The sequence below is a fragment of the Hemitrygon akajei genome, chromosome 12, assembly GCF_048418815.1.
Source record: "Hemitrygon akajei chromosome 12, sHemAka1.3, whole genome shotgun sequence".
In the NCBI taxonomy this organism is placed as follows: domain Eukaryota; kingdom Metazoa; phylum Chordata; class Chondrichthyes; order Myliobatiformes; family Dasyatidae; genus Hemitrygon; species Hemitrygon akajei.
This window is the reverse complement of record NC_133135.1, coordinates 65,772,716-65,795,050: the sequence shown is the minus strand read 5'-3', so window position 1 is coordinate 65,795,050 and position 22,335 is coordinate 65,772,716. Positions and strand designations below refer to the sequence as shown.

At 42.1% G+C, this 22,335-nt stretch overlaps 1 protein-coding gene across 2 annotated transcripts in view; it reads left to right on the top strand.

Annotated features, from left to right (window-relative positions):
• The window catches only part of LOC140737129 (podocin-like), a 44,915-nt gene that overhangs the window by 8,060 nt on the left and 14,520 nt on the right, over window positions 1-22,335 (top strand). For both annotated transcript variants that reach the window (XM_073063320.1, XM_073063321.1), the window contains exons 2-5: window positions 1,825-1,928; window positions 3,810-3,882; window positions 4,733-4,815; window positions 10,713-10,916. In XM_073063320.1, coding sequence (XP_072919421.1) covers window positions 1,825-1,928; window positions 3,810-3,882; window positions 4,733-4,815; window positions 10,713-10,916 — 464 coding nt within the window. The remainder of the gene's footprint in view (window positions 1-1,824; window positions 1,929-3,809; window positions 3,883-4,732; window positions 4,816-10,712; window positions 10,917-22,335) is intronic.

Below are 22,335 nucleotides of genomic sequence, written 5' to 3'. Positions count from 1 at the left end.
ACTTGGCGCCCTCTTTGGGACTGGCCTCAATGCCGGCGCGCGCCGCTTTGTGATCCGGTTTGAGTGCGCTGGGAAGTGGGTCGCCACATAACCCCTCCTCACCAGAACCAGCGATACACCCCCCAATGTCCTCAGTCTGGGTCGGTCCCTGTTTGGGAGGTCTGCCTCTGCGCTGCGGTGCCTGAATCTCGACCAGCTGCGCCAAGTCCACATGGGCCGGTTTGAGTTGGTCCACTGTGAAAACCTCCTCTCTCCCCCCAATGTCCAGCACGAATGTGGATCCGTTGTTTCTGATCACCGTAAACGGCCCCTCGTAGGGCCGCTGTAGTGGTGGCCGATGTCTGCCCCTTCATACAAAAACAAACTTACAGTTCTGCAGGTCTTTGGGTATGCAGGTCGCGTTCTGCCCATGCTGTGAAGTGGATTTGGGGGCCAGGTTACCGAGCCTCTCGCATAGTCTGTCCAGGACTGCTGCAGGTTCTTCCTCTTGCCCCCTTGGGGCTGGTATGAACTCTCCTGGGACGATCAGGGGTGAACCGTACACCAACTCAGCCGACGAGGTGTGCAGATCCTCTTTGGGCGCCGTGCAGATTCCGAGCAGGACCCAGGGAAGCTCGTCCACCCAGTTAGACTCTTTGAGGCGGGCCATAAGAGCCAACTTCAGGTGACGGTGGAAACGCTCCACCAGTCCGTTCGACTGTGGGTGGTAGGCAGTTGTGTGGTGCAGCTGTGTCCCCAAAAGGCTGGCCATAGCTGGCCACAGGCTGGAGGTGAACTGGGCGCCTCTGTCGGAGGTAATGTGAGCCGGTACACCAAAGTGGGATACCCAGGTTGCAATCAGTGCTCGGGCGCAGGATTCGGAGGTGGTGTCGGTGAGCGGGACCGCCTCTGGCCATCTTGTGAACCGGTCTACGATAGTCAGGGGGCCCACGATATCCACATGAATGTGGTCGAAATGCCGGTGGGTGGGGTGGAACTGCTGCGGCTGGGCTTTGGTGTGCCGCTGCACCTTGGCTGTTTGGCAGTGCATGCACGTTCTGGCCCATTCACTGACCTGCTTGCGGAGACCGTGCCAAACGAACCTGTTGGCTACCATCCGGACGGTTGTCCTGATGGAGGGGTGCACTAAGTTATGAATGGAGTTGAAAATGCGCCGCTGCCAGGCTGCCGGAACGACGGGGCAGGGTTGGCCGGTAGCTACATCACAGAGTAGGGTCCTCTCACCTGGGCCTACGGGGAGGTCCTGGAGCTGCAAACCGGAGACTGCAGTCCTGTAACTAGGGATCTCCTCGTCTGCCTGCTGCGCCTCCGCCAGCGCTTCATAGTCTACCCTCTGGGACAGGGCTTGGATGTTAGGTCTGGAGTGAGCGTCCGCCATGACATTGTCCTTTCCCGAGACATGCCGGACATCCGTCGTGTATTCGGAGATGTAGGACAGATATCGCTGCTGGCGGGACGACCAGGGATCGGACACCTTCGTGAACACAAAGGTAAGCAGTTTGTGGACCGTGAATGCGGTGAAGGGCCTACCTTCTAAGAAGTACCTGAAATGCCGGATTGCCAGGTATAGCGCCAAGAGCTTCCGGTTGAAAGCACTGTATTTGAGCTCGGGTGGCCGCAGGTGTTTGCTGAAGAATGCCAGGGGTTGCCAGCGACCCTCGATGAGTTGCTCCAGCACTCCACCGACTGCCGTGTTAGATGTGTCCACTGTGAGGGCGGTAGGGACGTCTGTTCTGGGGTGCACTAGCATCGCAGCGTTTGCAGATAGGATTTGGCTAATGCTTTATATGGATCTGACATACTGGTCTGCTGGTTTTTAATTAGGTATGAAGAATGGAAGTCCAGGGATCTGTGAGTGTATTCTCACATTCTTCTGTTTGCTGCTAATTCTTCTCCTATTCCCAGTCTCAGTCTGGTTCTGTATTAAGGTGAGCATATGGCATTCACAAGCTATCAAACAGGAGTTTTGGAAAATTATTTCAATGGGTGTAAAATTCTTATTTAGAATCATGGAGCACCACAGCACACAACAGGCCCTTCAGCCCATCTGGTCCATGCTGAACTATTACTTTGCCTAGTGAAATCAACCCACATCTGGACCACAGCTCTCCATATCTCTCCCACCCATGCACTTATCCAAACTTCTCTTAAATATTGCAATCAAATCCCCATCCACCACTTCTGCTGGCAATTCATTCCAACCTCAGAGTGAAGAAGGTCCCCTTAAACATTGCACTTTTCACACTTAACTCATGGCCTCTAGTTCCAGTCTCATTCAACACCAGTGGAAACAAAACCTGCTTGCATTTACTCAAACTACATCCCTCATAATTTTATGTACATCTATCAAATCTTCCCTCATTCTCCTACACTCTAGCGAATAAAGTCCTAATCCATTCAGCCTTTCATTGTCCTTAAGTCACGAGAAAATCCTTATACATTCTCTCTGTACTTTTTTATTCTTATTGATGATATCTTTCCTCTAGGTAGGTGACCAGAAATGCACACAATACTCCAAATTTAGTGACATAACATCCCACCTTCTGCATTCAGGTTTTTGATTTATGAAGGACGATGTGCCAAAAGCTCTATCTATGGCCCTATCTACCTGTGACACCACTATCAAGAAATTATGGATCTGTTTTCCCAGATCCTTGTTCTACCACACCCCTCAGTGCCCTACCATTCACTGTGTAAGTCTAACTCTGGTTTATCCTCCCAAAGTGCAACACCTCACACTTGTCTGCATTAAATTCCACCTGCCATTTTTCAGACTATTTTTCCATCTGGTCCAGATCCCACTGCAGGCTTTGATAACATTCCTCACTGTCCACAATGCCCCTAATCTTGGTGTCATCAACAAATTTGCTGATTCAGTTCATCACATTATCATCCAGATTGTTTATACAAATGACAAACAACAACAGACCAAGCACCAGTCCCTGCAGTAAACTGCTAGTCTCAGGTCTCCAGTCAGAGAGGCAACCATCTACTGCCACTCTCCAGCTTCTTCCGTGAAGCCAATTTCACAGCCTATTTACTACCTCATTCTGAATGCCAAGGGACTGAACCTTCCTGACCATTCTCCCATGCAGAACCTTGCCAAAGGCCTTGCTACAAGCCATGTAGACTACATCCACTGCCTTTCCTGGTAACCTCCTCAAAAACCTATCAGATTGGTTAAACATGACCTACCACACACAATGCCCTGTTGACTATACCCCATCTATCCAAATATCTTTATATCCGGTCCTTTAGAATACCTTCCAATAATTTACCCACTAGAGGTGTCAGGTTCATCAGCCTATAGTTCCCCAGAATATTCTTAGAGCCTTTCTTGCACAACAAAACAACATCTGCTAAGCTCCAATCCCTTGGTACCTCACCCGTAGCTAAGGAGATTTTAAATACCTGTGCCAGGGCTCCTGCAATTTCTGCACTAGCCTCTCATAAGATTGGAGGGGATACCTTGTCAGGCCCTGTGGACTTAGCCACTGTAAGTATTAGAAGTAGTTAGGTTTTAGACATTGACTCAAGTACTGGGTTGCTTGTCTAAATCTAGACAGTGCTCATCATTTGGGTGCATTGAGTAATTTCTCTACTCCACAAAATGCAAAACATGAAACAAGCATTTGTGTTAGGGAAAAAGAAAACAGAGATAAAAGCAGAAATGTAGCAAAGGAGAATTGGTATCTAAAAGAATGTGAATATTGTGCAAAGATCGCAATTTGTTGAACAGAAGGTGACTGAATCCTGTGTAAGCAACTAGTTTTCTTTTTGTAACTGACACGCTGTCCTTCATGGTGCAGATAGTACAGGAGCATGAGCGTGCTGTGACATTCAGACTGGGACGACTACTGCCAGGGAGAGCCAAGGGGCCAGGTAGGTGCCCATACTCGAAAATGATGAGTTAGGATGGTCGCACATTAATGACACTCATACTTGCCAATCATGTTAAGCATATTAGTTTCTAAGTAATATGGAAATGAAGATTTTGTCAATTTTACCTCTTTTCAAAACTGCAAATATCACCCTGTGCTAAGGCAATAATGCTCAAAGATGCTTAACAAAAGCAAATATTTAACCATTTCCGCTAAATGTTAATTTCTCACACTGTAATTCAATTGAATCGAACTGAACTGGAACTCGTGAAGTGTGTAAACCTTAGAATCATTAGGATGTGGCAATATCATACAGAGAGCTTTGCAATTTGCTAAGTATTAGAGTCTGCCAGTATGTTTTTTGCTGGTAATTGGGCTCTAGGTTACTGAGGGTTTGAATGGGCAGACAATATTGCAAGTGATGTTATTTTAAACAAGTGCAATTGTAGAATGGACTTGTTTCAAATAATATGACTCCTAGTTTAGAAATGGTGTAATGGGATGATTCACAATAGATTTGACAATCCCTGAATTTAGGCAAGTGAGCAAGAAACTTAAAAGAAAACTATAAAGTTCTTTTTAAGCTTATCATTGACTAATATTCCAGGCTAACTTCCTAAATTGTAAGTGCAATTTCCAGCTGTGACCTTAACAAAAGCAGAGACTGAATATTTACTACAGCCTTGTTACAAATGTGTTTTCAGTATGCGTGTTTTTTAAGATATCACCTTATCAGGAAGTGCATCAGTATATTTATTCTAGGACGTTTTGTAATATTCCTCTGGGTTTGCACAAAGTGCTGATGCACAAAGTATAGTTAAAGTTTATTATATTATTTGGTTTAATTATAGGTCTCTTCTTTCTTGTGCCTTGTCTGGACACTTATCACAAAGTGGATATGCGTGTTAAAACCTTGGTGATTCCATTTCATGAAGTAAGTGTGCCAAAGTCAACAAGTTGTCAAAAATACGATGAATTGTCAAAAGCCCAAAGGATGACATGAAACCAAGCCACATATTTCTATTGAAATGTTAGCAATATCCGGAACGATGTGTCAGTGCAGCTGGTGAAACAAGGAACATTAAGTGTACTGAAAGGAAATAAGTAAGTTGCTGATTTCCAAAGGCAATTACATTTTCTAAGTGTAAAAATTCTTCAAAGGGTCAAAGAGTATAGTAGATTGGACATTCGATCTTTAATCCTGCCAAGTTTAGCAGGAATACCAAAAGAAGAACATACACAGTGAATGGTAGGTGGTAGGTGCTGTAGGGAGTACTGAGGAATAGTGAACCCTCATGAAATATCGACTTATTCCACTCCATAGATGCTGCCTGACTTGCTGAGTTCCTCCAGCATAATGTGTTTGTTGCTCAAGATTTCCAGCATCTGCAGAATCTTTTGTGTTAAAGAGATCATAAGACCACAAGATATAGAAGCATAATTAAGCTATTCAGCCCATTGAGTCTGCTCTGGAAATCTATCATGCTGATTTATTATCCCACTCAACCCCATTCTCCTGCCTTCTCCCCATAACCTTTAAATACCCTGACTCAACAACAATCTATCAACCTCTGCTTTACATATACCCAATGACTTGTCCTCCACAGCTGTCTCTGACAATGACTTCCACAGATTCACCGTCTAAGAAATTCCTCCTCATCTCTGTTCTAAAGGGATGTCCCGCTATTCTGAGGCTATGCTCTTTGGTCCTAGACTCCCCCACTATAGGAAAGATCCTCACCACATCTGCACTAGCCTCTCATAAGACTGGAGGGGATACCTTGTCAGGCCCTGTGGACTTAGCCACCATAAATATTAGAAGTAGTTAAGTTTTTGACATTGATTCAACTACTAGGCTGCTTGTCTAAATCTAGACAGTGCTCATCATTTGGGTGCATTGAGTAATTTGTCTAAGCCTTTCAATATTCAGTAGGTTTCACTTAGATCCACCCCTCGCTCCCATTCTTCTAAACTCCAGTGAGTACAGGTCCAGAGCCATGAAACACTCCTCATGTGTTAACATTTTCATTCCTAGGAACATTCTCATGAACCTCATCTGGACTCTCTCCAATGCCAGCATATCTTTTCTTAGACAAGGAGCCAAAACTGTTCACAATACTCCAAGTGCAGACTGACCAATGCCTTATACAAGCATTACATCCTTGCTTTTATATTCTAGTCCTCTCAAAATTAATACTAACATTACATTTGCCTTCCTTAACACCAACTCAACCTGCAAGTTAACCTTTAGAATCCTGCACAAGGACTCCAAGTGACTTTGTACCTCTGATTTCTGGGTTTTCTCCCTGTTTAGAAATTAGTCTCCACCTTTATTCCTTCTACCAAAGTGCATGACCATACACTTCCCTGCACTAAACTCTATTTGCCACTTCTTTGCCTATACTGCTAAACTGTCTTTCTGTAGTCTGCTGCTTCCTCAACATTAACTGCCCCTCTAACTATCTTCATATCAGGCTCACACTTGGCTACAAAGCCATCAATTCCATCATCCAAATCATTGACCTATAACATGAAAAGAAGTGGCCCCAACACCGACCCCTGAGGAACACCACTAGTCACCAGCAGCCAACCAGAAATGGCCCTGTTTTATTCCTACTCTTTACCTCCTGCCAATCAGTCAATCCTCTCTCTATCCGGCTAGTACCTTCCCTATTATCAGAATCAGAATCAGAATCAGAATCAGACTTTAATTGCCAAGAACCTATGCACATACAAGGAATTTACTTCCGGCAGATGTTGTCTCTCTGCTCATAACAATAATAATGATAAATATAAATGAAAATATAAATTGTACATACAGGTAGTGCAATCCAAGTAATAGTTAGCTGACAGTTAACCGGCAGTTATACCATGGGCTTTTACCTAAGCAACCTCATGTGTGGCACCTTGTCAAATGCTTTTTGAAAATCCAAATACACAATATCCACTGATTCTCTTTTGTCTCTTCTTCATGTTATTTCTTCAAAAGAATTTCAACAGATATGTCAGGCAAGATTTTCCCTTGAGGAAACCATGCTAACTTTGGCTTATTTTAGTACGTGCCCCCAGGAAGCTCAAAACCTCATCCTTACTAATAGATTCCAACATCTTGCCAACCAATTAAGTCAGGCTAACTGGCCTATAATTTCCTTTCTTTTGCCTCCCTCCCTTAAAGAGTGGAATGACACTTACAATTTTCCATTCCTCTGTAGCCATTCCAGAATCTTGAAAGATCAATATTAATATCTCCACAATCTCTTCAGCTACCTCTTTCAAAACCCTATGGTATAGTCCATCTGGTCCAGGTGACTAATTTACCTTCAGACTTTCTCCATAGTAATAGCAACTATGTACATTTACTTTCGACCCCTGATGAATTTCTGGCACACTGCTAATGTCTTTCACAGTGAAAACTGATGCAAAATACTTGTTAAGTTCATCCTCTGTTTCTTTGTCCCTCATTACCATCCCTCCAGCATCATTTTCCAGCAGTCCAATATCCAGTCTTGCCTCTCTTTTACTCTTTATTTATCTGAAAAACTTTTGGCATCTTCATTTATATTATTTTATATTAGCTTATCTTCATATTTCATCTTTTCTTTCCTATTGCTGTTGGTTTTTAAAAGGTTTTTAAATGGTACAACTTTATAAAATATTCATCACCACAGAGGGAGAATACTTCCAGTAGCCAAACAAAAGAGAAAAAAACATGATTTAACTAGAGCGGTTGCAGAAATGTTACCTGGGCTTGAGTATTTGAGTTTTGAGAAACTGGAGAGGCTGGGTTTGTTTTCTTGGAATGCAGGAGGCTGACTGGGCACTAGGATGAGGGATATCAGACTATAAGGGACATAGAGTAGCAAAAAGGAAAATGTTCCCCATCACATAACTAAAACAGGAGTGGAGTAAGAGTTTACGGGAGATCTGAGGAAGAAGGTACTCACCCAGAGAGTAGTTGGAAGCTAGAAGGCACTGCCCAAGTCAGTGGTGCAGACAGACACACTTGAGAATTATCAGGATGAGTACTGTACTTGAATTTCCAGCACGTAGAAGGCTATAGACCAAGTGCTCATAGATGAGATAAGGTTGATTGATACCTGAAGGTCAACATGGACATGGTGAGTGTTGTGACTAAATGAGCCCCACAGAGATTGGAGCCATGGGTGTAACAGGCTTTTATTCAGAACAAGTAGACACACAAGAAAGATCAGGTGTGAGAACCTCCCAGTAGGACATCTCCAAGCTCAAAGTACATCAAGTTTTAGACTGTAAGACAACAAGATATAGGAGCAGAATTAGGCCATTTGACCCATTGAGTCTGCTCCACCATTTGATCATGGCTAATTTATTTTTTCTCTCAACTCCTGCCTTCTTCCCGTAATCTTTGACACCTTTGCTAATCAAGAATCTTTCATCCTCTGCTTTAAATATATGCAATGTCTTGGCTTCCACAGCCATCTATGACAGTGATTTCCACAGAATCACCACCCTCTGGCTGAAGAAATTTCTCCTCATCTCTGTTCTAAAGGGACATCCTTCTATTTTGAGGCTGTGCTCTCTAGTTCTAGACTCTTCCACTACTGGAAACATCTGCTCCATGTTCATTCTGTCTAGGTCTTTCAAAATTTGGTTGATTTTAATTAACTCCTTGCCCTCATTCTTCTAAACTCCAGTGAGTACAGGCCCAGAGCCATCAAATGTTCCTCATATGCAATACCTTAAAAGACCATAGCATTACATCCTTACTTTTATATTCTAGTCTTCTCAAAATTAATACTAACTAACTTTGCATTTCAAAGGTTTCAAAGCACATATATTATCAAAGACAATAAATCTTTTATCAAAGAAATTTGTCTGCTTATAGGCAGCCGCAAAGCAAGAAATTGAAATAACCCAATTTTAAAAACAGACCGAACCTCACCGTGCAGAGAAAGAGGGAGAAAAACACATTGTGCAAACAATAGATGCAAGCCAACAGCATCCCAAACCAGACTGATTTCCTGATCCACTCCCGGAGCAGCCAGAGAAGGCCCAGACCAAGCCTCGGTCCATTTCTTTACACCAGCAGGTCAAAAACACACAGCAGTCGGCTCAGTGCACAACCCTGGCGCCACAGAGAAAGGAGTGAAAGGGGGAGTGAGAAAAGTCAGCCCGATCTCACTTCTGTACGCAACACTTAGACTTCCAGTCTGTCGTGGCCAGTGTTTAAATTGTCCAAGCACACTCTGGGACTGTGATCCCAGCACCCCTATATGCCTGGGCCACCCCACCCAAGGTCATTCTTGATCTCACCAAATCAGCTCGGCACTTGGAGCGATCCAACCTTGCACCCGGCTTAGGTGGAAGGGCATCAAAACTCTTCCACGTCGACTCCTCTCCAAATCGCTCACTGCATCACCAGCAGCGATAAAAGTCCATCTGCTGCCCTGACACGAACACGTTCCACCTCGCAATGCCCCAGCTTCATGAAAGGTGTTATCAGCAATGTTTACAGTCGGTTCTCTTGCTCTATGATTTACCAGTGAGCTGGCGCACACCTTCGGTAGCACCATCTTAAACCGGAACTTCTGCCTTTCTTACCACTGACTCAACCTGAAAATTAACCCTTAGGGAATCCTCCACTAGAACTTCCGAGTCCTTTGCACCTTGGGATTTCCGAATTCTGTCCCCATTTAGAAAATTATCTACAGCTTTATTCCTTTCACCAAAGTGCATCACTGTACACCTCACTATACTGTATTCCATCTGCCACATCCTTGTCCATTCTCTTACTCTGTCCAAGTCCTTTGCAGACTCCTTTACTACAAATAAAGGTAACAGCAGCTAATTGAATACTATTTCAATAGTTACAACTGCATAAATAACTTCAATGTCTTATCTGTGGACAGATGGCTCCATAAAATTATAAATGGAAGAATAGGTACATCTTAGCGGCCAAGACTATCTTAGAATATTTAAACATCTTTTTTGGGACAAGGTAATCCACATGAATGGTCTAAAATTCATTGGAAAGAATGAGCTATCCATAAATAATTATCTATTGACAAGTATGACCATGACTATGTTAAGTGACCGTGTTAAATAGACAGTCTTTTGTGACCTGAGTCACAATGATGTAAAATATCTTGGCTCAAGACATTTGATGCCTAGTTTGAGATATTTCAATTAACATAACTCTTTTGTCTGTATGAGAGTGTCTTATAGTTATGTCAGTTTTCAAAGCATACCCCTGAATCACCTTCACACTGTGAACCAGTAGATATTCTACTCTCTTTGCAGCTGTCTTTATAATTTGAAAATTGACCAGAACTTATTACATTTCAATACATTTTGGTCTTAATTTTTATTAAATGGCTTCTACACTATAATCCTTGAATATCCAATAGCTACTTCTTCCCACAAGTGGACTGTAGGACCTGTTTCGGTGCTGTATAATTTCGAGACTCCATGACACTAGAAATGCTTCTGTTATCAAGTAAATTACATTTGAACAATTGTCATAAGCTGCAGTGCTATCATTGGAACAGAAGTGCAATTCAACAAATTCTGTCTTATTCATTTTTATAGAGTATTAGCAGGAGCACAACTGATATTTCACTTACATTAAAAGAATGACTAAGAATAAAATTGGAATCTCACGGAATCAACATAGGATCAAAGTTGCAAGATTCCCAATATTTTATATTGATTATATGAATGAACTTCATGATAATTAAGAGCAGTCTCTAAATATAGTACTATTGCACTGATCAAGATTTAACTGGTACTAGGTAGGGTTCAGTTGATGCTCAGTTGATTGCCCTGTAAAAGATGCTGGCATTTATTTTACAGGTGATATCCAAGGACATGGTGACTGCTGAAGTGAATGCGTTCTGCTATTATCGGGTGGAAAATGCCTCCCTTTCGTTAACAAGTGTCGCCAATTCCCCTGACTCATTATCATTGCTAGTACAGACTTTTATTAAGAGAAGTTTAGCACATCGTAAATTCAATGAAATTCTCCAAGAAAGAAAAAGCATTGGTGATGAAATCAAGGTAAATAAAATTGAAAGTGCTGCATGTCCGGTTTGGGAATTAACGCAATTTATCCTGGTAGGCTTCTTTCCTCCGTCTTTGTCAGATATTGCACCACCTTTCTCTTCTTATCTCTATCCACATCAAAATGCAACTTTTTTAAGATTGCTTGAACTGCTTACAGTACTGTTTTAAACTGTTGCATATCCTCCATGTTTTCCTGACAGAAACTCTCTCCTGTGTTTAATACAGTTGAGCACTTCAACCAAAATCATTGCAATTTTTGTGCTCCATTTAAGGAAATACTCTTGCTTGCTTCTCATCCTGTCCCATTGTTACCCAAGGAGTGACCCAAGATCCATGGATCAAGCTTCACGTATACGTAGTCTAACAGCAATATTTCCACTTCTCATCAGTCATGGTGTTGCCTGGTGACTATCATTAAGTACTTCAAATTGCATGGTCCAGATTTGGTAGGGTAATGTTGACATTTATCAGCTGTTGTGTTTCTGGACAATTATGAAAACCTCTGCATATCAATGCAAATGCCTGAGTCCCGCAGGGGCAATCAGCAGTCAGCATTGGAGTAAAGTGTGAACAGAGTTATGGAAATTTCCTGTCATTTCTGTGGGCAACCCACATGATTCAGCAGCAGCTGGACTTGGCTCAGGGAACGTTACCCTTTTCACTTCAGTGCAAGGAAGGAGTTGTGAATTTTTATATTTGATTTTGTTTTTTAATTGTTTTGAGTGTCTTTAAGAGATGCGTATGCACTTTTATTTTTTTAAACATTCAATAGTTTCAATGCTTTCTTATTATTTACAAATGTGTGAAGCATTTTGACATCGTGAGGTGAGTCAACTTTGGCAGTTACTGTTATGTCAAAGCAGATTTTTTTGGGGTGGCTTTGTCCTGCCCTCCTCTTCCCTCAAGCTCTCACCTCCACATAATACCCATACAACGGCAAGTCATATCAACGCCAGGATCTCACTCGTATGAATATCCTCGTATCCTCCCACACAGGCTTCTGCTGGACCACTGCACAAGTTAGTATGAACACTGTCAGCAGTTCACCGTCACCCATGGACTGTATGACATGTGAATCCTGTATCACATTACACCTACTTCCTCCTCGTCTCTGCTGAAAATCTCCAAACAAGTTTATTGATGCTCATCCCCAACCACTAGATTTGGCTTCTGCAAAGATCTTTTCACTAGCTTCTCAATCTCTCTCGAATGAAGATTGCCCAGCTCTGCATTAGTATCTAACTACATTTATTATAACTACTAATTAAACGGCTAGACATAGAAGCAGAATTAGGCCATTTGGCCCATTGAGTACACTCTGCCATTCAATCATGGCTGAGTCATTTTGTCGCCTCCTCAGCCTCGCTCCACATCCTTCTCCCTGTAACTTTGATGCCGTGTCCAATCAAGAACCTATCAATCTTTGCCTTATATACACCCAATGACCTGGTCTCCACAGCTGCCTGTGGTAACAAATTCCACAAGTTCACCACCTTCTGGCTAAAGAAATTTCTCCACATCTGTTTTAAATGGACACCCCTCTATCCATAGGCTGTGTCCTCTTGTCCTAGACTCCCCCACCATGAGAAACATCCTTTCAACATCAACTCTGTCTAGGCCTTTCAACATTCGAAAGGTTTCAATAAGATTCCCTCCACCCCCTCATCCTTCTAAATTCCAGCGAGTACAGACCCAGAGCCATCAAACGTTCCTCATATGATAAACCTTTCATTTCCAGATTCATCTTTCTGAACCTCCTTTGAACCCTCTCCAATGTCAGTACATCTTTTCTTAAATAAGGAACCCAAACCTGTTCACAATACTCAAGGTGAGTCCTCACCAGTGTCTTTGAGGGTGTTCTGCACAAGGACTCCAAAGTCCCTTTGCAGCTTAGATTTTTGGATTTTCTCCCTGTTTAGAAAATAATCTACACATTTATTTCTACTACTAAAGTGCATGACAATGTGTTTTCCAACATTGTATTTTATTTGCCACTTTCTTTCCCCTTCTCCAAATCTATCTAAGTCCTTCTGCCACCTACCTGTTTTCTCAACACTACCTGTCCCTCCACCAATTGTCATATGATCTGCAAAACTTGGCAACAAAGCCATCTATTTCATCATCTAAATTATTTATATACAGCATAAAAAGAAGGGGTTCCAACACTGACCCCTATGGAACACCACTAATTACTGGCAGCCAACCAGAAAAGGATCCTTTCAGTCCCATACACTGCCTCCTTACCACAGCCAGTGCTCTAACCATGCCAGTAACTTTCCTGCAATACCATGGGCTCTTAACTTGGTAAGCAGCCTCATGTGTGGCACCTTGTTAAAGGCCTTCTAAAAGTCCAAATACACAACATCCACTGCATCCCCTTTATCTATCCTACTTGTAATCACCTCAAAGAATTCCAACAGGTTCATCAGACAAGATTTTCTCTTAAAGAAACTATGCTGACGTTGTCCTATTTTGTCCTGTGTCACCAAGTAGTACATAACTTCATCCTTAACAATTGACTCCAACATCTTCCCAACCGCTGAGGTCAAGCTAACTAGTCTATAATTTCCTTTCTGCAGCCTTCCTCCTTTCTTGAAGAGTGGAGTAATGATTACAATAATGCCAGAGTCCAATGATTTTTGAAAGATCATTACTAATGCCACCACAATCTCTACTACGAGCTCTTTCAGAGCCCTAGGGTGCAGTTCATCTGGTCCAGGTCTTTATGTACTCTTAGGTCTTTCAGCTTTTTGAGCACCTTGTCCCTTTTAATAGTAACTTCACTCACTCCTCTTCCCTCACACCCTTCAACCTCTGGCACACTACTAATGTCTTCCACAGTGAAGACTGATGCAAAGTATTCATTTAGTTCATCTGCCATCTCCTTGTCCCCCGCTGTTATTTCTCCAGCCTCATTCTCTAGCAGTCCTATATCCACTCTTATTTCTCTTTTATTTTTTATGTACTTGAAGAGGCTTTTACTATCCACATTGATATTATTTGTTAGCATGCTTTGATATTTCATCTTTTTCCTCCTAATGATTCTTTTAGTTGCTCTCTAGGTTTTTAAAAGCTTCCCAATCTTCTATCTTCCTACTAATTTTTGCTTTGTAGTATTGCCTCTCTTTTCCTTATACATTAGCTTTGACTTCCCTCGTCAGCCACGGTTGCACCATTTTGCCATATCCTTATGGACATGCTGTCAGACCACTCAGGTGCTTTCCTTTCCTTGACCTTTTGTTTTTGCCACTCTTATTATGAAAGTATTATGTAAATATTTTATTTAGCTAATTCATGCTGACGTAATGTAATTAGATCTCTGAGAAGGCCATCTCTTGTATTAACACCCTGTTAAAGGTGTGTCCCTTCCACTTGATGCACAGTTCAATTCATGTCTGGTTCTGTCCAATATTCTCCAACATCATCATGGCAGCAGTCTACATTCCACCCTCCACGCCTGCCAACCGTCAAGCTGGCACTGCTGGAGCTGAGCACGGTGATCAACATTCACAAGACAGCACAACCTGATGCCTTCTTAGATATTGTTGGGGGCTTCAACCAAATTAGCTTGAACAAGTCTCGGATCATCTACCACCGACGTGTCACCTTTGGAACGAGAGGAGCCAACACACTTGACCACTGCCACAGCACTGCTTACCATGCCATCCCATAGCCGCACTTTGGCAAGTCTGATCAGCTCTCTGTACTTCTACTCCCAGCATATTGGCAGAAACCGAGGACCACTGCACCCCTAGTGTGAATCGCCAAGGTATGGTCAAGGGAGGCGGAAGGGCACTTACAGAAATGCTTTGCATCTGTGCACTGGACTATGTTTAGGGATTCTGTTCCGTTTTGTAACTCCGAGAAATAGATGGGAGCCCAAGAGCTGCGTGACTTAGCTTGTTCTTTTACTTTAAATTATTTTACTACACATGGTAGCATTATGACATATGCAGTTCATTTATTTTTCCATATCACCTGTAATGAATTGTTTAAACGAAGAAGAATGCTTTCTGCAAGAATGCAGGTGCAGATGCTACTCCAAAAATATACCTATTGTAGCGATAAAGCCCTTCGTGAGAACCGCTTTGGACTCTTAGTCCATCTCCATCTGTAGACAGGCCTCAGTTGTCCACTTTGCTAAAGTGTTTTCCATCAGAAAGGTTTGCACAGATATCCTCTGTTCTGAACAGAGGGTATTGATTTACTTTCAGTACTGGGCTGATAGTGACTCTAAAATCACCACACATCCTGACCGACCCACTCTTCTTAGCTAGTGGGACTCGTGGCCTTGCCCATGGGATCCATTCAACCTTGGAAAGTATTCCCTCAGCCTCCATGTGATTTAGTTCACTAGTTACTTTATCATGGATGGTATAAGGATCTGAACAGGCTTTGTAAAACTTGGGTGTGGCATTTTCATCGATCTCAATTTTACCCTTGATGTGTTTGAGTTTTCCCAATGCCATCGTTGTACACTGCTGTGGCATCTTCCAGTACCTTTCTTAATTTGCTCTCAGTTGCCTTTATTGTAGGGGATGTGGCATGCAAATAGTGAATGGATTTACAAACCAGTTGTAGTTGTCTCAGCCAATCAGATCTCCATGATGCAGGTTCTCCCGTTCGTACTACATCAAGCCCAATGTGGCTCCTTGGTTGTTGTAGTTCACAGTTACAAATGTCATTCCCACAGGAGTGACCTTTTCTTCAGTACAAGTTCTTAGTTGGATATCAGTAGGCTTCAGTTCAGTATCTTTGAAATGTTATTCAAACTCATTTTGTGGAATGACTGAAACAGCCAAGCCAGTGTCCAATTCCATTTAAATTAATTTACCGTTCATTTCTGGCATAGGCCATATTGCTTGTCTATTGTTAGTTTTCTTATTTAAATCTCAAAGTAAATGTGTCCTGTACACTATTATCATCAGATTGGTATTTTATCAACAACATGCAGATTAGTGCTATTTTTGAAACTGAAACTTGACTTATCAGCTTTTTCTCTTCCCTGTGCAGTCCATTTATTTTTGTCTGCCCAACATGCTCTTTGTATGTGTCCTACTTCGTTGCATTTTCTGCTTTAAGTCTGCATTGGTCTGGTGTGTGTGAGCCCCTGCCACAATGGTAACAATTTATTCAGCCAGGCCAGTTTCTGGTTAGATGTTACAATTTCTTTCTTGCTCACTTTCATTTCCTGACTGCAACGCAATTGCGCCTCTGTCTGCGGTGTCCATTGCCACACCTGTTTCAACTTCCCTTTTAAATGCAAGTTGCACTTCAGTTAGGAGCCATTCTGAGTGTGTTCTTGTAAGATTCCACAAAACTAAACAATCTCTCAGTACATCATTAAGCCCATCACTGAACTGACAATGCTCAGATAACATCTTTATTTCAGCCACATATGCCAAAATGAATTCTCAGTCCTTTTGATTCCACTTATGAAACCTAAAGCATTCTGCAATCAACAATGGCTTCAGTTGTAAATGTTCCAATATCACGTTCACAATATCAGCAAAACTCATTTTAGCTAGTTTGGTTGGAGTAGTCAAACAGCTAAACAAACTATATACCTTTAAATCTAATGCACTCTGCAAAACTGGTACTTGTTTCTCATCGGCTATTCCATTTGCTTTAAAATACTGCTCAATCTATTCCATATAAAATATCCAGTTATCCTTTGTGTTACTGAACATGTCAACCTTTCTGATGTAGCCAGCCATTTTTGCTCTTTTTTTATGATTATTATCACTGTTTATGAACCCATGAATTCTTCTGTTTTCTGCCTTATTTTTTAAACTCGACTGTTTCTGTCCCTTCCTTTTTTTTAACTCAGAAGTCTCACTGCACTTCTACAGGTAGGTAGTCGTCTTGGGTTCGTTTTTAAAAATACCTCATCGCCACTTTTATGTTTTGTAACTCCAAAGCAGAAAAATTGCAAGAAAAATACGAGAGCCCAAGAGATGCAAGGCTTAGTTTGTTCTTTTACTTTAAACTAGTTGTACATGCATCATGACAACTTTGATCAGCTGTATTGAAGTTGTAGGGGAGAAGAAAGAAAAGGACAATAAATTTGAATGCATTGCTAGGGATGAAAAGAGAGGAGGAGGTGGAGAGTATCTTAAATGTATCTATTTTAATGCTAGGAGCATTGTAAGAAAGGTGGATGAGCTTAAAGTGTGGATTGATACCTGGAATTATGATGTTGTAGCTATTAGTGAAACATGGTTGCAGGAAGGGTGTGATTGGCAACTAAATATTCCTGGATTTAGTTGCTTCAGGTGTGATAGAGTAGGAGGGGCCAGAGGAGGAGGTGTTGCATTGCTTGTCCGAGAAAATCTTATGGCGGTGCTTTGGAAGGATAGATTACAGAGCTCCTCTAGGGAGGCTATTTGGGTGGAATTGAGGAATGGGAAAGGTGTAGTAACACTGATAGGAGTGTATTATAGGCCACCTAATGGGGAGCGTGAGTTGGAAGAGCAAATGTGTAAGGAGATAGCAGATATTTGTAGTAAACACAAGGTGGTGATTGTGGGAGATTTTAATTTTCCACACATAGATTGGGAAGCTCATTCTGTAAAAGGGCTGGATGGTTTAGAGTTTGTGAAATGTGTGCAGGATAGTTTTTTGCAACAATACATAGAAGTACCGACTAGAAATGGGGCAGTGTTGGATCTCCTGTTAGGGAATGCGATAGGTCAGCTGACAGATGTATGTGTTGGGGAGCACTTCGGGTCCAGTGATCACAATAGCATTAGCTTCAATATAATTATGGAGAAGGACAGGACTGGACCTAGAGTTGAGATTTTTGATTGGAGAAAGCTAACTTTGAGGAGATGCGCAGGGATTTAGAGAGAGTGGATCGGGTCAAGTTGTTTTATGGGAAGGATGTAATAGAGAAATGGAGGTCATTTAAGGGTGAAATTATGAGGGTACAGAATCTTTATGTTCCTGTTCGGTTGAAAGGAAAGGTTAAAGGTTTGAAAGCGCCATGGTTTTCAAGGGATATTAGAAACTTGGTTCGAAAAAAGAGGGATGTCTACAATAGATATAGGCAGCATGGAGTAAAGGAATTGCTCGAGAAATATAAAGAATGTAAAAGGAAACTTAAGAAAGAGATTAGAAAAGCTAAAAGAAGTTACGAGTTTGGTTTGGCAAATAAGGTGGAAGTAAATCCGAAAGGCTTCTACAGTTATATTAAAAGCAAGAGGATAGTGAGGGATAAAATTGGTCCCTTAGAGAATCAGGGTGGTCAGCTATGTGTGGAGCCAAGGGAGATGGGAGAGATTTTGAACGATTTCTTCTCTTCGGTATTCACTAAGGAGAAGGATATTGAATGGTGTAAGGTGTGGGAAACAAGTAAGGAAGTTATGGAACCTATGACAATTAAAGAGGTGGAAGTACTGGCGCTTTTAAGAAATTTAAAAGTGGATAAATCTCCGGGTCCTGACCGGATATTCCCCAGGACCTTGAGGGAAGTTTGTGTAGAGATAGCAGGAGCTCTGACGGAGATCTTTCAGATGTCATTAGAAACGGGGATTGTGCCGGAGGATTGACGTATTGCTCATGTGGTTCCATTGTTTAAAAAGGGTTCTAGAAGTAAGCCTGGCAATTATAGACCTGTCAGTTTGACATCAGTGGTAGGTAAATTAATGGAAAGTATTCTTAGAGATAGTATTTATAATTATCTGGATAGACAGGATCTGATTAGGAGTAGCCAGCATGGATTTGTGCGGGGAAGGTCATGTTTGACAAACCTTATTGAATTTTTTGAAGTAGTTACGAGGAATGTTGACGAGGGTAAGGCAGTGGATGTAGTCTATATGGACTTCAGCAAGGCCTTTGACAAAGTTCCACATGGAAGGTTAGTTAAGAAGGTTCAGTCGTTAGGTATTAATGCTGGAGTAATAAAATGGATTCAACAGTGGCTAGATGGGAGATGCCAGAGAGTAGTGGTGGATAATTGTTTATCGGGATGGAGGCCGGTGACTAGCGGGGTGCCTCGGGGATCTGTTTTGGGCCCAATGTTGTTTGTAATATACATAAATGATCTGGATGATGGGGTGGTAAATTGGATTAGTAAGTATGCTGATGATACTAAGGTAGGAGCTGTTGTGGATAATGAGGTGGGTTTTCAAAGCTTGCAGGGAGATTTATGCCGGTTAGAAGAATGGGCTGAACGTTGGCAGATGGAGTTTAATGCTGAGAAGTGTGAGGTTCTACATTTTGGCAGGAATAATCCAAATAGAACATACAGGGTAAATGGTAGGGCATTGAGGAATGCAGTGGAACAGAGAGATCTAGGAATAACAGTGCATAGTTCCCTGAAGGTGGAGTCTCATGTAGATAGGGTGGTGAAGAAGGCTTTTGGAACGCTGGCCTTTATAAATCAGAGCATTGAGTACAGAAGTTGGGATGTAATGTTAAAATTGTACAAGGCATTGGTAAGGCCAAATTTGGAATATTGTGTACAGTTCTGGTCACCGAATTATAGGAAAGATATCAATAAATTAGAGAGAGTGCAGAGACGATTTACTAGGATGTTACCTGGGTTTCAGCACTTAAGTTACAGAGAAAGGTTGAACAAGTTAGGTCTCTATTCATTGGAGCATAGAAGGTTGAGGGGGGATTTGATCGAGGTATTTAAAATGTTGAGAGGGATAGATAGAGTTGACGTGAATAGGCTGTTTCCATTGAGAGTAGGGGAGATTCAAATGAGAGGACATGATTTGAGAGTTAGGGGGCAAAAGTTTAAGGGAAACATGAGGGGGTATTTCTTTACTCAGAGAGTGATAGCTGTGTGGAATGAGCTTCTTGTAGAAGTAGTAGAGGCCAGTTCAGTTGTGTCATTTAAGGTAAAATTGGATAGGTATATGGACAGGAAAGGAGTGGAGGGTTATGGGCTGAGTGCGGGTAGGTGGGACTAGGTGAGATTAAGAGTTCGGCACGGACTAGGAGGGCCGGAATGGCCTGTTTCCGTGCTGTGATTGTTATATGGTTATATGGTTATATATGACGTATGCAATTCACTTATTTCTAAATATAACCTGTAATGAATTATTTAAACAAACAAGAATGCTTAATCAAACAATATATCTAAAATATTACTCAAATACTACTAAAATATTAAATACACAACACCTTTGGATGAGAATGAATATGCCACAGTATTCAGCAAATTCATCATGACCTGCGTGGATGAGTGTGTGCCTTCAAGAACATACCAAACATATCCAAACCAGGAGCCATGAATGAACCAGGAGATTCATAGTCTGCTGAGGGTTCACGAAAGACGATCCAGGACACTACAAGAAGTCCAGGGATTACTTACAGAATGCCACCATGAGAGTGAAAACACAATTCCATGTGAAATTAGAGACACAATCAGATCCATGACAAGTGCAGCGGGATTTGTATGTCATTACTTCCTATAAGATGAAACCTAACCATCATGAATTCTGCGATGCTTCACTCCAAGATGAGTTCAATGCCTTTTATGTACGCGTTGGTAAGGGAGAATAAAACCACACCTGTGTGAATCCACAGTATCTGGAAAATCTGTGATCTTGGTCTTGAAGGCTGACACCAGAGCATCCTTCAAGAGGTGAAGCCTCACAAAGTGCCAGGCCCCACTATGTTCCTACCAGGGTACTGAAAGGCTGTGCTGAGCAACCAGCTGGAGCGCTCGAGGACATCTGCAGTCAGAGGTTCCTGCTGCTTTAAAAGGGCATCAATCCCCAATAAAGATCAGGGTGACCTGCCTCAAAGACTTTCACCTGATAGCACTCACACCTACTGTGATGAAGAGCTTCGAGAGTTTGGTCATGGCTAGAATTAACTCCTGCCTGAGCAAGGACCTGAACCCATTGCAATATCCCTATGACCACAACAGACCTACTGCAGACTGTTGCAGGTATTAACCTCTACAATAATGATCAGTTAGGCATAGAGAGAATCCATACTTACTGACATAAAAAATACCTTTATTGGTTCAGTTAAAAAAATGCACATGAAATATACAAAACAAAATAGCGTACCTGTGTGCACATGCAGTATGTTTCTCTGACCCTCCCTGAATAGCTAAAGAATAGAAAACGTTAACACCAGAGAAAAGGAGTCTACACCGGCCAGGCATTCCTCGTGATCCTGATGTAATCTCCACATTTCCAACATGTGATCATCTACCTTCAGTGATGGTTGGTCTCCAGAGTTGTCACCAATTGTACTCCCGAAATTCTGCATTCTCATCCTTTTCCTTATCAGATCAATCTGTAATGTTTGGATTTTGTTGGCTTGGGCTCACCTGGCTGACCTGTGTAAGTTTCTCATTGGATCAGGCCCATAGCAGTGTATTTGTGCCTAGAGCAACTTCCTCTGTTCTTTCCAAATCAGACCATTTTGAAACTACTTTATCCAGGCCAGCCAAACACTATGCTCAGGCAACTTCAGATCACAAGTTGTTCTTTCTACAAGCCTGCCATTTTTACATAACCAAACAGCTTCCTATTTGGGAATGGTCTCAGGTTAAGCATTTCAACAGCATAACTCTCATTGTGTCCACTTACATGCACTGATTTAGTCATTCCTGAGCAAGAATCCATTCACAAAAGAGTTCACAAAATGGTGGCTGTAAGCAGCCTCACAAATTGGCATTCTCCACTCCTTCAACCACGAGGCAGGAACAAAGCTATCTGCTTTGTCTGCTTCCAATGCCCTTGACGCATTCCTCTTTGCTAATTCACGACTTTTAATTCCTTTTGGTCAACAGGATACAATCTTACTGGCTCTCCACTTGGCCCTGGACCACCTGGACAACAGCAATACCTCTGTCAGGCTGCTGTTATTGATTATATTTTGGTATTCAATACTATCATTCTATCAGTACAAATCAACAAGTTTAAAAACCTCTGTACCTCCCTCTGCAATAGGACTCTTAACGCCCTTATCAGGATAACAAGTCGGTGTGGATCAGTAATATCAACTCCTCCTCTTTAACATTCAACACAGGCTCAGCTCAAGGGGTGCATGCTTAGCCTACTGCTCTACTCTCTCTACATCATGACCGTGGGGCGAGGCACAAACAGCATCTATTACTGTAAATTCCGATGTATAAACCGAGAATTTGGCCCTAAATTTTGGTCCTAAAATTAGAGGGTCGGCTTATACAGAGGGTGCCAACTTTGGGAAAACGAATACATGGAAGACAGGTTGTATTTTTTGGCTGTTTTTGAGTCAAATTCACTCCACTGTCAACGCATGAATTCTTTGGTTTGTTAAAACTCACGTCTTGTGGCTGGAGCATGGACATAAAACCAGCGGGGATGACTGCAATGTCTGTATTTTCAGCTTTCAGTTTTGCTTTTGTCTCACCTGACAAGTGCGCTTTGAACTTGTCCCAGACAAGTAGCGACTTCTCCTT